The 16687-nt window shown below is 44.7% G+C and overlaps 1 protein-coding gene across 1 annotated transcript in view; it reads left to right on the top strand.

Moving 5' to 3' along the window:
- Window positions 1-8556: 8556 nt before the first annotated feature.
- Window positions 8557-16687, top strand: part of MYO5A (myosin VA) — a 94278-nt gene continuing 86147 nt past the window's right edge. The window contains exon 1 of the mRNA XM_035899544.1: window positions 8557-8691. Within this exon, the coding sequence (XP_035755437.1) occupies window positions 8557-8691 (135 nt within the window). The remainder of the gene's footprint in view (window positions 8692-16687) is intronic.

A 16687-nucleotide genomic window follows, 5' to 3' on the forward strand; every position in this document is an offset into this window, starting at 1 on the left:
CGGGGCGGCTGGGCCGGGCGGGCGGCGATGGGCGCTGCGGGGAAGGGGCGCTTGGGTTGCACCAGCCGCACCGCTCGGCGATCTTCGGAAACACCGCCCCGTCCCTTCTCGGAAACCCCTTCTGCTGCATAGATGCTTCAGTATTAAGCTAACCTTCCTGATGACACTGCACCTTTGGATTATATTTAGTCTGTTGGCAGTCGCTCAGAAGCCCGACGACCAGCAGTGATGTGGTGCGTGACTCTCACACGCTTTTTAAAACTGACATTTTTCTCATCTTTTCAGTCTTGTGTGTTCATATCTCATCAGCTTCTACCCGGAAACAGTTACTGCCCTACGCATCTTGATGATGGCAAAGCCTGCACATCGAGAGCTGTCGAAATGATTGTTTTATCCACTAGCAATGCATCGTTTTCATTGCTCTGCCTTGATCTAGTGCAAAAATCTGAAAAAAATGACAGACCACGGGTTTTTAAGGGCAGAAGGGATCACTGGGGTCAGCAGAACTGAGCACAACGTAGCAAACTCCAAATACTTCTTTCAAAAAGCTTTCCTGGTCAAAGTGTGTTTTATCGAAAGCTGTGCCATCTAGGTCCTTTATGGAAGGAAACTTTAGTCCCGCTCTTTGTCTGAGTAGAGAACGGAAAGGAAACCGCCTTTTTGTTTTGGCATGAATAGCTCACCTTATTTGTAGAGTCCTCCCACTCGGATACGGTGGACAGCATGTTGACTGGGCATCAGTACAAATCAAACTGGACAGTTGTTGCAGTAGGCCTGACCATAACCGAATAGTGTATTTGTGTAGAGAGATTGAATGTGAAGAAGTGAGGTGCACTCCTGCACCCCTTAAAGAATGCTAAGTACATTCATTGCCATGAGGCGTCTTGGTGCCCTGTGCCCCGTGGAAGAGTCTCTCCGTTAACTGTCATTGCAGAAAGGGATGAGGATTGGCATTCTGGTCACGAGGGCAGGGGTACTGCTGAGTTGTTCCCAGGCGCCCAATACAGCTCCTCTATGTAAGGGGTCATTTTGGAAAGGTATTCCTGATTTATCTCTCTGTGGATGTTCTTATTATGGAATTAAAATGTCTCATGAAGAGTTGATCAGAAATACTTTCCTCCTTTTTTTTTTTTTTTTTTTTTTTTTTAAATTTCCAACCCCATCTGACCTTGAATTCGCTTCCTTGAACGGTTAAATCCTTTGGTCAGAAGCTGCCCCAAAAATGTGGGTGTCCTGTTGTCTCGGGACTGTGTTACAGCAGAAAGCTCAGGGCCCCTTGTAGTTCCCAAGGAAGGCATGGCTCCAAATTGGGCACCGGGACAGGAAAGCTACTGGCCTCAAGAGAGGCTGTCTCTGTGGGCTTCCCTCTCTGCTGGCTTTTTACTCAGGTAAAACCATCATGCTGCTCAAATCACGTTCCGTATCTTGTCCTTGATTAAGTAGCATAAATAATGGATTTAAGGTCATAGCACGCAGAGGTCAAACAGGCAAACACAAAGCCAAACAAGTGCAGGGATGCTGCTCCGATAGGGACTCGCTGGGTGACAAAGGCCAGCGAGATTCCTTCTCTCACACCACAGGCTCTTCTTGTCCTCTTTAGAGCCTTACATAGGCACAGGAAGAGCAACTTTCACATCTTTTTTTATACTGGCAGGCAGTCAGGACTGTCGTTTGGGACAGCTGCTTAAAGTACCAGAGCTTCCAGTATAGCATCGACACCTAACGTATGGCATTGGCATCGATATTTTGCTGGCAAGCAGGGTAGGGTATGAATTTGCAACGCATCGTTGCTGACTGTGTGTGCGCATATGTGTGTCCTGAAGTGCAGTACTTGGCAGCTCTTTTCCCCTCTCTGTTATCTTTCCAAGCTAAAGTATTTTTTGTTAGAAAAAAGCAACGTACATTTTTGAAGAAGTCGTGCCACTCCCATGAAAATCCTATTCCTCCGATTCGTCCAGGTGTATATCTAAACTTGGTGACCACATGGACAGCCTTGTTGTTGCGCATTGTTGTAGTTAATCTGGAAATTTGGATTTATATTATGGAACTACGGCCCAAACTGTGCCAGGCTTTGTATTCCTGTGCCTGGTGACACTGCAAATACGGACTCTGTTTGAGGGCATTAGGTTCAATTTTGGGGTGCAGCGGTTTAAAACTGCTCCATGGTTATATCCCAGGCATTCTTGTTTAATGTATTATGCCTATGAGCTCTATTTAACTCGTCATGTTGGACATCTATCAATGGCAGGTTGGTGGTCCTGCTGTAAGATCCCTTCTGAAAGTTTTGGTTCTTTGACTTTCGAAACAAGCTTAGGAGAATCTCAGTGTGTTTCCTGAATCACCGTAGCCCCACTAAGCGGTGCTCGGATGTCATTGATCAGCATGTCAGTAGCTGTTGACCAACAACAGATACATGCCTACTCCTGATGACCCATAAAAATTGATAGCGACAATCTAGGCCATGCGTCAGATTTATTAAGTGTAATCTGCCTTCCTTGCAAATTAAGAGCAACCGAGTACGCTTTGCCTAGACCTGGAACTCACCTGACTTCTCCGCACTGGCCAAACCACCACCTTTTGGGTTAGGCATCACCTGTGTGAGTTTCGGGCATGTAAGGCCAAGCCCCAGCACATGCTCTCATTGCCTGTACATGAAAATTAACCAAGCAAGATCCGCCACTGTGTTTATGCTGCCTCTTTTGAAGTCAGAGCGAAGAGTTGACATCATTCAGTCATTTTTGTTTTCCCATTTCCATCCTTTTTCCCTGGGTTTGAGTTGTTTCTCTTTCAGGCTGTGCTTTGCTAGAGCATGCTGCTTCGCCCTCTTGGGATTTCTGCTTCAGCTTTGTATGGCTGTGTACAACGCGCTTATTTATTTATTTATCCATTCAGTCAGACGTTAATTTATTTTTATTCTTGCTGCTATCAATATGATCCTCCCTTTCCAGTATCTTTCAGATTAGGGGCAGCTCGCTCCAGCTAGCTTGCTCCTAATTTAGGGCCTGATTCAATTTCAGTTAAAGTGAGTGGAAAGACTCCTTTGAACTTAGAGGAATCAGTTTTTGCTGGAGAGCACGGTCTGGGCAAGCTGAACGCAGTAGCTGACCTTCAGTCCTGCCGCTCTCTCTTTGAATGGTTCAGTTGGAGGGTTTATAAGCAGTACATTGAGTTAGGGAAGTGTCAGAGGGAACTGCATAGAACAAAAACCCGCTTGTGCAGTCCCCAGCGTCTCAGGGAGACCTCTCTTGCCTTGCCCTGCAGGCAGCTGCGTCGGGTTTGGAGCCAGGCTGCTGCAAGGCTTGGTCTTCCCCTTCAGTTGTGCTGGGTCCGTGCAAGAGAAAATGGCAAAAGGCAGGTTCTGACCAGGGTGTGGCTCTTCTTGGGTACATTAATGGTACGTGGGGAGGGACATACAGCAAAAAGCAACCTGAGCCTAAAAGAGAGAAAATATAACTGTGTTTCCAAATTTCTGTGCTTCTTACTGGGCTTTTCTTGGGGGTTAAAAAAAAGCTGCCATAATTATATAGCCTTGCATATTGCTGTTCAAACTATTGCATGTGTTTTCTAAACATTAAACAGTAACCAGTTGTCTCAGTCAATTGCTGCATTGTTCTTCCAGAGCCGTGCTGCCCAGTAATGCAGAGATGGGAGTCGTTCATCTCCACACACAACTTGGGTGTCCCGCTCTGCTTCCCAGTCGGACCCGTGCAGCCCAGAGCAGAGAGGCTGTTGCAGAAATCGAATGTGCACTGCCAAGCGATTACCTCTGCAAATGACAGGGAGCCTTTACAGTATATTTTATAATTCCATCTCTGCCTCTTGTCTTCTAAAAATCTAATGCAGCAGAGGGGATGTTTCAGTTGCTTTTCTGCTTCAGGGACCTGCTGCGTCACTGGAATAAATGCGATGGCAACTCTGCCAGTGGCAACTCACAACTGTGTGCACCAACTTTATTCCTATTGCCTTTAAACTGAAGGTGCTGGGGATATAATTATCCAACAGTCTAACAATGCTTGGTTTAACTTAACCTTGACGCTTTGTTTTTGTAAAAAAGAAGTTTCCTGTAGTTGGGTGCCAACCATAGCAACCTAAGAAACTGAAAAAACTCTTAAGCTTTCTACTGGCAGTTTTGCGAGATGTCAGCAATCTATCATTCTTGTTAAAAGCAACCGTGAGCCTTGGGAAGCAAGATGAGCAATGATTTGGTTTGGAGCCCAGCCTGTGCCAGAGCTGCTCCCCTGGGCGCCGAGTGTGTCCGGCGGAGGAAATGCTACAGCTGGGGCAGGGCGGTGGGGCCGGAGAGGTGGCGAGCTGTTTGTGAAAGCTGCTCGCAGCCTACAAGGAGTTTTTGGGAGGGTGTATCCTGTAGGCCTAATAAAACACTGAAAGTGCAGCGTCGTTGGGAGCTACTTTTGGGGGAGAGGAGGTCATAGCTTTATATTAATTTTTTTTTTTTTCCTGTAGACTTAATCTTGAAAGTTGTGTGAATTCTTTGTTACATGTAAAGAATAATTGTGAAGGTCCCATTTGTAACATTTGGTCTTATTTGTTTAATTCTTTCAGTACCATGTTAAAACATTTACCTAATAATATTAGTGGATTATGTGAATCATGAGCAATCCTTGCAGAATAATGAAGTCTGTACATCGAGCTGCCACTGGTTATTTGCGGTCTGTTTCTACTGCAGTGCTTTTACAGCATATGCCAGATGGCTTAGGTAATGGGTTACTATAATTTTTTAGATAAATAAATGATCAGATAAAGTGCTGTCAAGCTCCTTCTATGTCAGGAAATGTGTGCAATGACTACTGTTATCTTTCGGTGAGCCACAGAGCTCCAGGTTGAGTTGGACGGGATAGGCGGCCGGTCAGGCAGATGTACCTGGCTCTTACGGTCTCCTCGTGGGGCCTTTGGGAGTTTAATCCTCTCCATGTGTTCTAATAACAAAGTAATTTGTCTCTGTTTAATGAGACTCATTGTTTAATCTCTGTAAGGACTAAAGAGAGCATGTTTGTTATTGAAATGTGCTCATTGAAGCAGTTGAATTGGAGGAAGTCACAGAAACGGCCAGTATCACAAGGTTTCGCTGTTTCTGGATCCTATTTTTAATAGGATTTTAAAAAAAAGCAAGAAGTGATGGTGAGGTTAATTGTAGGTAGTGTTTCTGTTGTGAGGGACAAGCAGCGGGCAGGCCTGCTGTCCTGCAGGTACCCGTGGGATGGTGCCTGGATTTCTGGCTGGCCTCTGCAGCAGACCTGGGGAGAGCCAGCCACTTGGGCTGTCCCTACAGGGACAGTCACTGAATTCGGATTTCATTACTTGAAAACCCAAAACAAATATTGAACTATTTGAAGTCTTGTTTATATCACTGGAGTCTTTGACGTCTGCATGTATATATGAACATATCTGCAGACGCTGCGGGTTTGAAGCGCGTCTTGCCTCAGGGGAAGATGATGGACCCGGTTTCACTTTGTGCTGTCAAGCAGCAAGCGCTCCTCTGATAAGAGCCAGTGGTTTGGTTTATGCCTCTTGATTAAAGTCAGCTTAGCTTGGTTTGCATCTGTGAAGTTAGGGACGAGCGGAGTCTGAACTCCTTTATGTGGCTGGGGTTTCATTCACATGCTTGAAGGTGCAGAGGTTCTCGCGGATCTGATTTTGTGCTCCCTGTGGTGGAGCAGTGTTTACTACTGCATGTATCGCGCTCGACTCTGATAGCGAGTATTTGTACAGTCGGGCCCAGGGCCAAGGAACGGCACTTGGGCAAGGCTATTGTTCCTGCTGCTTCATTAGCAAACTACTCGAACGAGTTGAAGCAGCGGCGTGCACCTTTGCTTGTCTTCTCTGCTGCTGAAATAGCCAGGAAGACCTTCCTACTTTCCCTTAATGACAGGTGGCTCTTGTTGCAGAAAATACGGTGTTAGGGTCAGAATAAATCCATGGTTCTTCAAAATTTTCATCATGTCTGTGACTTTTCCTCAAACTGTATCTTTCTGCTTATTTTCATAGACCATAACCATAATGCATATTTTTGTTGTGGGGATGATGCTTCTAAGAGTTTGCTTGGTTTAAACTGGTATCAAAACTTTTAAGTACAAATGCAGTAGGCACAAAATTAAACTTGTTATCTAAAGGTCATGGGAGACAGAGAAAATTCAGACTGTGTTTAATTCGAAGGCTCTTTGTGCAGTAACATTTTCCTTTTGTTGGCTTCACTTTTGAGCTGCATCCAGGATGGAGAGTTGCATGATTGGGTTGCTAAGGCCTCCTTTACCAGCACTAATAGCAAGGCTTTTAGTGACTTTCTTGGCAGAGAGCGGCACTTTCATGCCCGTGCCAGTGCCACGCTCTGTGCCACCCTTTGCTTAGGACTGCATCATTTCCTCCTTGTTCTCGGTGTTGCTTGTCTTTGCTTAACCCGGGTTTGCTTAAGCCTGATCCTGCAAAGATTTATCTTTATTCCATGTGAGTAATCGCATTGCTTAATTTTATGCTTTGAAATCAAGCATGTAAGTCTGAAAGGTTGGGCCTTCTATTCTCTATTTCCTCTTACTGCAGTGAAATAACTTTGCTGTTGTATACCTGCTCAGAATAATTTTTGCAGGAAAACAAATAAAAAAATATCGTAGGGACGTCGCCAAGCTCTGTGTGCTACGGTCTGTGTATGCAGTGTTGCAGTAAGTTAGGACCCGTCTCCTTAAAACCCGGTTTTAATATTTCATAGCAAGAGTGTATTTTCAGGAGTAGCTTCTGCTTTCAGGACCCCCACCGTCTCAGGGAGATAACGGTTCCACTCATCTTCTTTTAGCGTTGCCCACTTTCCCAGTTTGCTGCAGGCAGCAGCCTAACGTGAGGTGCTGCGTGAGATGGATAACCTGAACAGCCCAGCGCTGCGCGGATGGGAGACGCACCAGAGTTACTGAGCTGATGATCCTGACCATTTTGGGGTCTTCCTGTTCATACCTGTGCCTTTTCTTTCCCTGTACAGCTGCTTTGCTGCCTGCTGTCAGTTAATCACAGTATTTAGTAGTTCTATCTCTATATATCTTAGTCTATTTATATACAAATAAAATGTAAAGAAGAGATCAGTGCTGGCTAAAAGGGTTTGTGGGTTTTTGTGTGTGTGTGCACGTGTGGGTTTTTTTGGTTTGTTTTTAAAAAGAGCATAAGGACTTGGTGCCATTACTTGGAGGAGTGCCCTTCTTGACAAATTCTGGGCATTAGGCAGCTGGAAGGTAAGCACAGGAAACATTAGGCACTACTAATGAAGTTTAAAGACTTCACTCCTACTGAACGTCTGTGGGTTGCAGGTACTGACCCAACTTTTGATGTGAGTCTCTGTGAATTTTAATGCAAATTCTGAAGAAGGTGAAAATGGATTACTTAGAAAAGCAGAGATCTTGTGTCTTTACACCATCTGTTCTCCTTAGTGGCATGGATTTAATTTCTTTGGCCTGTTAATCAAGTACAATAGCGAGAACTGTCACAGATCTTTCCCTGAATAATAATGGCATGGAAGTACTCAAGGCTGGGGTAAAGCTTCTTAAAATGTTAAGGGAGAAGAGGGTTCCAACCTGACATCAAATAAGCAGGTGGGAGGGAGAAGTCACCAGGACGAGGAGCGATCTGAGGGAGCAGTGTGAAGATTAAACTGGCGGAGAAGCAGTCAGGAATGCAGAATGCAGCTGTGCCTGTGGGTCTGTTACCTCCATCCTGCCTGGTGAAAGTTGTGGTTATTTGCTGAACATCTTGAAAGCCATTGCATTTCCCTCCTTGCTCATCAAGTCTTCATTTTTGCCTTTTAACCCCGCTCCAGGTGTGGCTGTAGGTAAGTCTGTCAGGGTAATTCACGTAGAATAAAAGCTGCCACTGGTAATTAGCAGAAGAAGTGGCTTTTTGAGTTTATTTAGCTCTTAGGAGACAGTGGGGATGGTTGAGAGCAGTCTCTTCCAGGCTGCTTACTTATGCTGGGGTCTGATGAGAGCCCTCACTTTAAATGTAAAGGCTAAAGCAGCGTTGCTTTGAAGAGCTCTCATTCTGTCTTTATATCAGTTAACAGGGGGGAAATACGACGTGTGACTTATGTCAGGTTTCCTCAGGTTGCTGTGTGGTTAGATGTAAACTGCACATTTCTAGCTTGACAGCGCTAAATGTAGAAGAGCAGAGACTTCTCATCTGAGTGGCTTTCACACCCATATGGTCTCGTTTTTGTAAATACTTATGAAAAACCATGAAGTCTTGCTGCAGTTACTGACAGTGTCTTTGAGTTCTTCCATTTGATTATCACAAGACGAGAATTTTGTGATTACTTCGTGATTTACAGGAGGATGCTCTTGCTTTTTATTAGAGCCAGAGAAATAAACTAAAAATGCTATGAGTCGGTCTAACAATGCGGGAATTCATTGCGCCGACATGGCTTGTCACACGTTACTCTCTGCAGACTCCATGGGTTATTCATAAATATCTTTAAAACAGATGACCTCAGTTGTTTTGCTGAGGAAACCAGAGGGAGAGATTCCCAAGTTGCCTTATGCGTTAGTGCACACCAATACAAGAAACATGGAAATACTTTCCCTGGAGATTGAGCCTATTTTGCCTGGAAAGGAGACACCAACTGCCTCTGAAAGTGCTGAAAATCTGTGTTACAAGAGATACGGGATGGAAATAGATGGTTTAGACTATATGTATGTTAAAGTAAGTAGAATATGTTTGGTTGTTTTCTTGGTTTTAACATAGGTGAAGGCTGTGCAGCCAAGCATATAATAGCTTATTAGTATAATAGTTTATTAATAGAGGCTTAAAGTAAGTGAAGTTTTGACTTATGATCTGGAGATACATAAAGAAGACTTCTTTCAAACATGCCAGACAATAATTTCATTGTTTAGGACAGTGTCTCTTTTAGAAAATGCTTATATGAGGAGAAGCATTTGCAGAAGTTGTTAGAATTTGATGTCAGAGTGCCCTTCTTCCTTGGGTGTGACAGTCTTATGTACTGGAAATACAAAGGCAATATGAACCTTTTGCAAACGATCAAATAGATAACGCGTGCAGAGAAAAGGAGTGGAATGGTTTCCGTAGGGCTAAATATGGTGTGCAATTTCCAGCTAGTGTGAAGGGTTTTAATTTCACTCCCTTCTGCAACACAGAGGCGCTTTCCCTCATTTCTCACGCTAAGCGAGGTGTGAACTGCGCCGAGGCAATGGGGGGGCCCAGGCGGTCGCAGTGGGTCCCGGCGGTGCTGGCAGCCGGCACAGCCCTGCTGCACCCGCCGGCTCCCGCGCGCACTTTTCGCTTTTGGGATTTGCCTAGGGTAGGGCTGAAGGTCATGGGAGAAGAAACGCAGCTGCTCTGGCCGGGGAGTTTCTGAGGGCAACGCTGCGGCCGTTAGCCCTAGTTCTGCTTTTGCAGCTTCCCCCCGCGCTTGCGGAGGCGCTTTGGGAGGCTTAACGCTGCTCGCTGGTTTTAAGTTAGCACTTGCCAGGTCACTCATTTGCACCGGTTCTGGTTTCCTTGCTGTCCATTTCCCATGGAAAAATGGTGGGGCTAAATACAGATACAGCCTCACGAGGTGTGCCTCACCAGTGGCAGGTCGCTGCTGTAACACGGCACAAGGGCGTCTGTGGTACGGACTTGACCGCAGTGACCGAGTTGTTGTGCTCTGGGTTAGTGGAGTAAAACTAGTTTTTTGGGTAACTGAATAATAACTGAGTAACTCAGGCTAAGTTGGTAAAAGCTCTGTTTTAATGATGTGACTACATCTCAGCCTGGGGCTTCTCTGTCATTCTAATGAAAAATAATCACTTAATTTTGGATGTTTAGAACCAAACAGGTGTTTTACTTTCAAGGTGACTTTTTGGAGGGGCTAGGATTGAGTAAAACCAAAAGAATGCTGTTTGGACTTGAGCTCAACTTTACAGAAAGATACTTACAAAAGTACAGCCTTATCTACTATCACAGTTTATGCCAAATATCTTTCCTTTCATTTTTAACTTTTAAATTAAGCTTTTGTAGTTAAGCCAGCAGTTGTCCATACTCGAGCTGTTTCACAGATACCAGAAAGCTTAGCCTTGCTTCACCCCTGCGAGGCAGGTGATCAGTTATGGCTCCACTACTCATTTCTCAACAACTTCTTGTTTCGAACTCCAGCGCCGCAGCATGGCATGGCGCAGCGTGTCTCTCTGATCGCTGCCACCCTTTATGCTCCCTCCCTGCCTACGCGGGTGCTCAATACTCCGAATAGTCCCATGGCAGCGATGCCGATGGCTCTGCACTGAGGCAAAAGGCAACGCTGCTTCTTCCTGCGTGTATGAACCCGGGGCGAGCGACCAGCCGCGGCCAGCGCGACGAACCCCTTCGGTCCCTGTGCAAAACTGGGGCTGCGCCGCGTGTTGTGAGAAGCCGTGCTGTTCCCCTGCCTCCTGTGGGTGAGGGTTCGGGAAACTTTGGGAAAAATAAGTATAAAAAGCTTCTGTAAGATCTTACATCCATCTAAGAACTTGAGAAAATGAAATCAACGTTTTGTTGTCCAACACCAGCGTGTAAAAATACCTAAGGAACATGAGGGTCTTGACTGAATTTGCACCTGTGGTTTGGAAATAATACTTATTTCAGCATCTAGTTAATTGTGCTGTGGAGTCTGTGTTATGCCTTGCATCATAGCAGTGTTAAAATAAAATTCTGCAACCACTTGTTTCATTTGGCCTCGTAGTATTTTTTTCTTGGATTTTAAATTCAGGCACCCATGTAGTTAACTGTGACATGTTGAATGGGGTTTTTTTGGGTATTCCTTAGGTATTGGCTTTTTAAAATTTTTTAAATTGGAGTATTTTTGTAAGATAGCCCAATGTTCAGTGTAAGTGCACCAACATGAAATCACTCATCCTTTTCCTAATACTCTTTCTTCAACAGAACATGTCTCAGCTTAATACTCAGGGGATGGCTGTAGTTGTTTCTTTTGTCCTTAAATTTCTTGTGGCCACTCTTCTACAACTCTTGCAACATGTTTTTTCAGGTTGGATGAATTAGGTGTTTTAAGGCAGACTTATAATTAACTACTTTTTGAAATCACTAGCATATAGTTCAATCTTGGCCTTCGTTTTGGTGGTGTGGATGGAGGCGCAGAACAGCGTCTGCCTCTCTGCATGGGTTTGACCCCAGATGAAGTTTTGCCTGAGTCAGAGCATTTTCCTGTCGCTCAGGCTGGGGGTGGCCTCACACTTCTGCTCAGTGTTTTCGCAGATCTTTCTGTGGTTCTGCAGGTATTTTGTGTCTCAAGTAGTGACCAAAACATGGGTGGTTTTGATCCAGCTTGTAATTGCCATCTTTTCTGAAGGTCTTTCAGAGCAGCATTCATTCCTTTGACAGGTCTAGAAATCAGAATGGTTTAAACCACAAAATTTTCTTAAGCATTGATTTTCCTTTGAATATATTTTTTTTTTAAGCCTGATTTACTTTAAATGAGATTTTATGAGAAGTGTGCTGAATTAAATGAGAACAGCGTACTGCAGGTAGTATGGAATCATAGAATCATCTAGGTTGGAAAAGACCTTTAAGATCATCAAGTCCAACCATTAACCTAACCCACCATTCCCTCTCGTCCTATTGTCCATTACCAGGGAGAAGAGGCCGACCCCCACCTTGCTACAGCCTACTCTCAGGTAGTTGTAGGGGGCGATCAGATCTCCCCGCAGCCTCCTCTTCTCCAGACCAAACAACCCCAGTTCCCTCAGCCGCTTCTCATCAGACTTGTGCTCCAGACCCCTCATCAGCTTTGTGGCTCTCCTCTGGGCATGTTCCAGCAACGCAATGTCTTTCTTGTAGTGAGGGGCCCAAAACTGAACACAGTATTCGAGGTGTGGCCTCACCAGCACCGAGTACAGGGGCATGATCACTTCCCTACTCCTGCTGGCCACACTATTCCTGATACAGGCCAAGACACCACTGGGCTCCTGTGGGCACACTGCTGGCTCATATTCAGCAGGCTGTCAACCAGTACCCCCAGGTCTTTTTCCACCAGGCAGCTTTCCAGCCACTCTTCCCCAAGCCTGTAGCGCTGCATGGGGTTGTTGTGACCAAGGGTTGTTGATGATGGGTGGCGTGCGGGGAGCCAGGCGGGCCGGTGGGAGCTGCAGGTGCAGCGGTGCGGGGGCATGGTCCTGGGCATCCGGCGCAGCCTCCTGGTAGCAGCGGGGGGGTCAGGAAGGATGTAGCTGCACTGCCCTTTCAACGCGCTGGCCAGGCCAGCGTCTGTCCCCATCTTTGCATGGCACTTGGCGAAACTTGTTTTGTTCTCTGTAACTGACGATACACCCTTAATTAAGCCCTGTTAGAAGCATCATGTGGGCAAACCCATGATGCGCCCAAGCGGTGCTACATGTGACTTCCCATCGCTGTCCAGTGGTTTTTGGCGGCGGGCGCTGCTGGCATCGCAGGGCGCTGCTGTTCCTGCCCACGGCAGCTTAGGGGGTGAACGGGCAACACTTTGATAGCTGAAGAGTCATCTGGGTTAATAATGACAGGATGAACCAGCTCTGTCTCCCTCTGTACGGCATTTCGAAGAGGTGGTCAAGTACAATCGACATAAAATGTAGAAAGCTGTGTTTTTACAGATGGACAACATTCACAACTTTTAAACGTTTCGTGTGTTTTAACTCCATAAAAATCTTTCCTATGAAACTATCAACTGTAACCTGGAAATATATATGTTCTTTGCTAGATTTGGTAGTTTAAAGTAAAACACTGAGTTTTCTGGCCTGGCTGTCAGGCCCAGTGTGTAGATTTGCAGTGTGATCATTTTCTCTGAATTTCAGTGGAAACGTTGCTAATAATTGTAACATTTAAAGAAAAAAAAAATCTACATTTCTGTTTGCTGACCAAATCTACCTGCAGTAGCATGCATATTGATATCTAATTATATCTATATCTATCTCCTGTGTTTGGGATTTAGCTTTTTTTGCATCACTTTGAAATAGGGTGTAGTTTCAGGTAAATGTCAGTCAGTGGACATTTTCCCAGTGGCTGAAGATATAAATCTTGCTGCATCGATTCTTTGTGGGATGCTGGCAGTTTTTGATCGTACCTTGTATGATCAAGGCGTGTTCGGTAAACAACGTACAAGTTGGTTTTGGTGTTACAAGTCACCAGTCGCCCTAAATGCACAGAATGCCTTATAAAAATGCTTAAAGGAAAGGAAAAAAAAGAACCCTCAAACTTTTATATCCTTAGGATTCAAATGTGGTGGATATTTATACAGTAGATGAAGTACTCAAAAAAGATTCTTTTTCATTGCACTGCGATTCAGGTAATTTCCTTGTGCCTGGTGAAGGAGGCTGTGCCGTACCTGCCTGACCTTGCCTGCCGCGGGCACTTTGACCCAAAGTTGCCAGCCTGATGTCAGTAGGGATGCAGGCTCGTGCCAGTGGTGTCTTAGAGCACAGGTCAGAGCCTGGGTCACCACTGTCCCCTGGCTGCCCCTTGGGAGCTCCTTTGGCATCTCCCCATTGTGGCCAGTTGGGAATTCCCACGAGTCAGGGATTTACGTGATAACGTGGGACCTTTGATCTTCCTATTAGGTAAACTAACTATGTGAGATTATTTTTCAGATAAAACGTTAATACAAATTGTCCCATATATTTTCCCCACTATGTATCATGATATAAATATCTTTTTAAGTTAATACTTTCTAAATGTCAGGCCTTACACTGTACATGAGGTATATAAATGGCTGTTGCTGAGCAACAAGACAGAAAAAACGCGCTGGGCCTGAAGAATGCTACTGCCTTTAAGAAAATCGATAATTTCTGGTTTGATTCTTCTGCAAAGTTAATGATGCCATTTCCCTCATGTCGTAGGAGAATTTAGATGAGTCAGTCAGAGGTTTTGCAGCAGCCTGCTTGTCAGGGAAATGCTCTGCTTTCCAGTCCCTTCTGGTTAGTTGGCATTTTCATGAAAGGAGAGGAGAGTCTTGTCCATCTTTTCAGGCAGCAACCAGCAGCATCACTTTGTTAAGAGAAGTGTGGTGCTTCGTTGGGACTCCCTGCGTATTGCAGGACAGGTGGTAGAAATTTCGGTGGTCTCAGCAGTGGAAGAAATGGGACCTCTTCCCACCTCGTGTGTGTGACCAGGGTCTCTTTGTAGCGGATCCAGGTTGGTCAAGTTAGGACTTGTGTTCGTCCTGTTACTCACCCAGCCAAACATCTGCTTATATTGTTAATGTAAAAGGTAAACTTTTCTGTTTCAAGTGTTTCTAGGCTCAGTATTGTCATCCATGGTGGTGGCACCGGGGACCGAGTATAAGGGAAAATACAAAGCAGAAAGGAAATTATTCCAATAGCATCAAATTATGTTTTTGGAGTGACCCCATGCAAGGAAATCACCCAGCTCAGGAGATCCGTTTCTAATAAGTTAGCATTTTGCATAAATAAGTTCAGCGCTTTGCAGTGTGAACTTCTACAGCTTTGTGCTCTGTTTTGTAGTTACGCCTCGCTAACGTTGACATTTTTCTTTTTCCAGCCTAATAACACAGCCTGCTCTCTCCAGGTGGCTGTGTTAGGTAGCAACAGGTTCACACTGAGTGCTTTTGGTCAAATTTAGCTTTGACTTTCACCATGTGTTACTGTTCCATCGGCTCCTTCAGACGATTGCCAGAATTGACGGTAATCCAGATGTTAATGAGCTGCTTTATTCCTACCTAAAAATGAGATCATCTCTGAAAGAGAGGGTGGCAGCATCTCTCCTAAGTTTTTCACGGTTAACACCTGAAAGACTGTGGGTTTTGAGGCTGTCTGCTGGTAAATAGATGATATCTGCTGAAGTGAAAATCCTACAAGTTCACTTGCATGGGTAAATCTTGCTGAGAAACTAGGGGCAGCTTTTTATGAGCTGAAATGCCCTTTTTTTTCCCCTTTTTTTTTTTTTTTAGGATGTAGATCATTTAATGAACTCTTTCGGCTCTTCTCAAAAGCTGTTAAGCTGGTAAGATAGCTGTGTCTCCTTCTGCAGTATTTGTCATTATGCAGTGGAAGGGGAGAACTATTTGCCTGCTGAAGTGACTGCTGAGCCGCTTGCGTTGCTAATTCCCTTCTGTCAGCCATGTCAATTAGTGCTTCAAGAGGTTAATATCTCGGAAGAGAGGCTTTGTGAGTCATGTGGTCTCATTTGATAGATAATTATTATAGTCTGCTGATTTCTTCATGTGATCTAAGATGAAATCATGAGGTATGAGAGAATACTGCCATTTCCTATTATATTTTCTTATTATATCAAATAGTGATAATACAGCTAGCTTTCTGACCTGCCAGTGAAAAATGAAAAGTTCCACCTCTATTTTTTTCCGCTGTGGACTCTTCTAGAGTCATGGCATAGAGATCACTAAGTCATTGCCTTTCAGCAGCCCAGCTTGTCCTTCCTTGAACAAAGTGCGGCGATTCCGCACTTCCATGTGATTTTGGAGGTGGTGGGGTTTTTATGTCCGTCTGCTGAGGCTGGAAGAGAGGCTAGGCAAGAAACTGAGTTTCGAAATAGTCCTGTCAATATGCATTTAATGATTTGTTTTCCTTCTGATTTTTTTTTTTTTTAAAACTGGTTTGGAGTGAGTGGTGGTCCTGTGGATGCTTGGCTGGAGATTGCTGGCTGCTGCTCCCAGCCTGGCGCGCCGGCGGGACATGGCAGCGTGGCGTTGACCTCGGGCGGGAGGATGGGCTGCGTGTCCGTCTCGTGCCCCTTCCCGTCCCATGTCTCTGATGAGGATAGGGAGAGGTCATCAGTGGCGAGGCAGAAGCGCACCCACAGAGAGAGTACAACATTATTACCTGAGGAGCAAAGCTAAGTTTATTAGAGCCAGCTCAATACTGAAATGCGAAGTGCAAGTGATGCTATTGGTAAGCTCGGGTTATCATGAAGGGTGACAAAAAAAAATGTTTACCTAAAATTTCATTCACTGCCTTCCCTTAAGTAAATCCTACTGTTATCTCCCCTATCAGCAGTTTTGTTCTGGTGATTCAAAATTCACATTGAGCTGTTGCAAAGAGTAATATATTCATTGATCATAACCACGCAGTTTCAGTAGAGTTCATTTGTTTCTTGCCATAATTTTTATTGTCATTTCAGTGCATGTTTAGGCTAGAATTTCCTTCCTTTTTTTAGAAGGCTGATTTGTAAATCAGCATGTGCAGAAGTTTATCGCATTTTAGTCTTATTTTAATGTAGACATAAACTTGGTATTGTATACTGGTACCTGAAGAGGGATGAATAGTAGACATCCGGCATAAGGTATTTCCTGAGAGAGAGGTCCTGGTCCTGTTTCTACCCAGGAAACGTGCTTCGTTCCCCGCTATGGGATAGGCTCCCACTAAAGGCTAGGCAGCAAGGGGATTTTAACATCAACTGATTATATAAAAGAGACTGAAAATCTGATTTTGTAAGTCATTCTGCTAAATTAATGAGGTGAGAATGTGGTGAAATGATTTGATGCTTATAATTAGGAACATCTCTCTCTTTTCCTCCCACCTGTTCTTTTTACCAGGTGTTTTCTTTGGCAGGGACTTAAGGCTAGGCAACGACGCTGGGGATGAAAAGCTCCAGCTTTGCGCTCATAGGATGACTTTAATATCTGTAGGGTTATGTCATGTGGAAGGTTCAGCTGTCTGTAGTAACCCAGTTTCTATGGTGATCTGTTTTCTGCTTTCTCTTT

The sequence above is a fragment of the Egretta garzetta genome, unplaced genomic scaffold (genome assembly GCF_000687185.1).
Source record: "Egretta garzetta isolate BGI_Z169 unplaced genomic scaffold, ASM68718v1 scaffold287, whole genome shotgun sequence".
Classification (NCBI taxonomy): domain Eukaryota; kingdom Metazoa; phylum Chordata; class Aves; order Pelecaniformes; family Ardeidae; genus Egretta; species Egretta garzetta.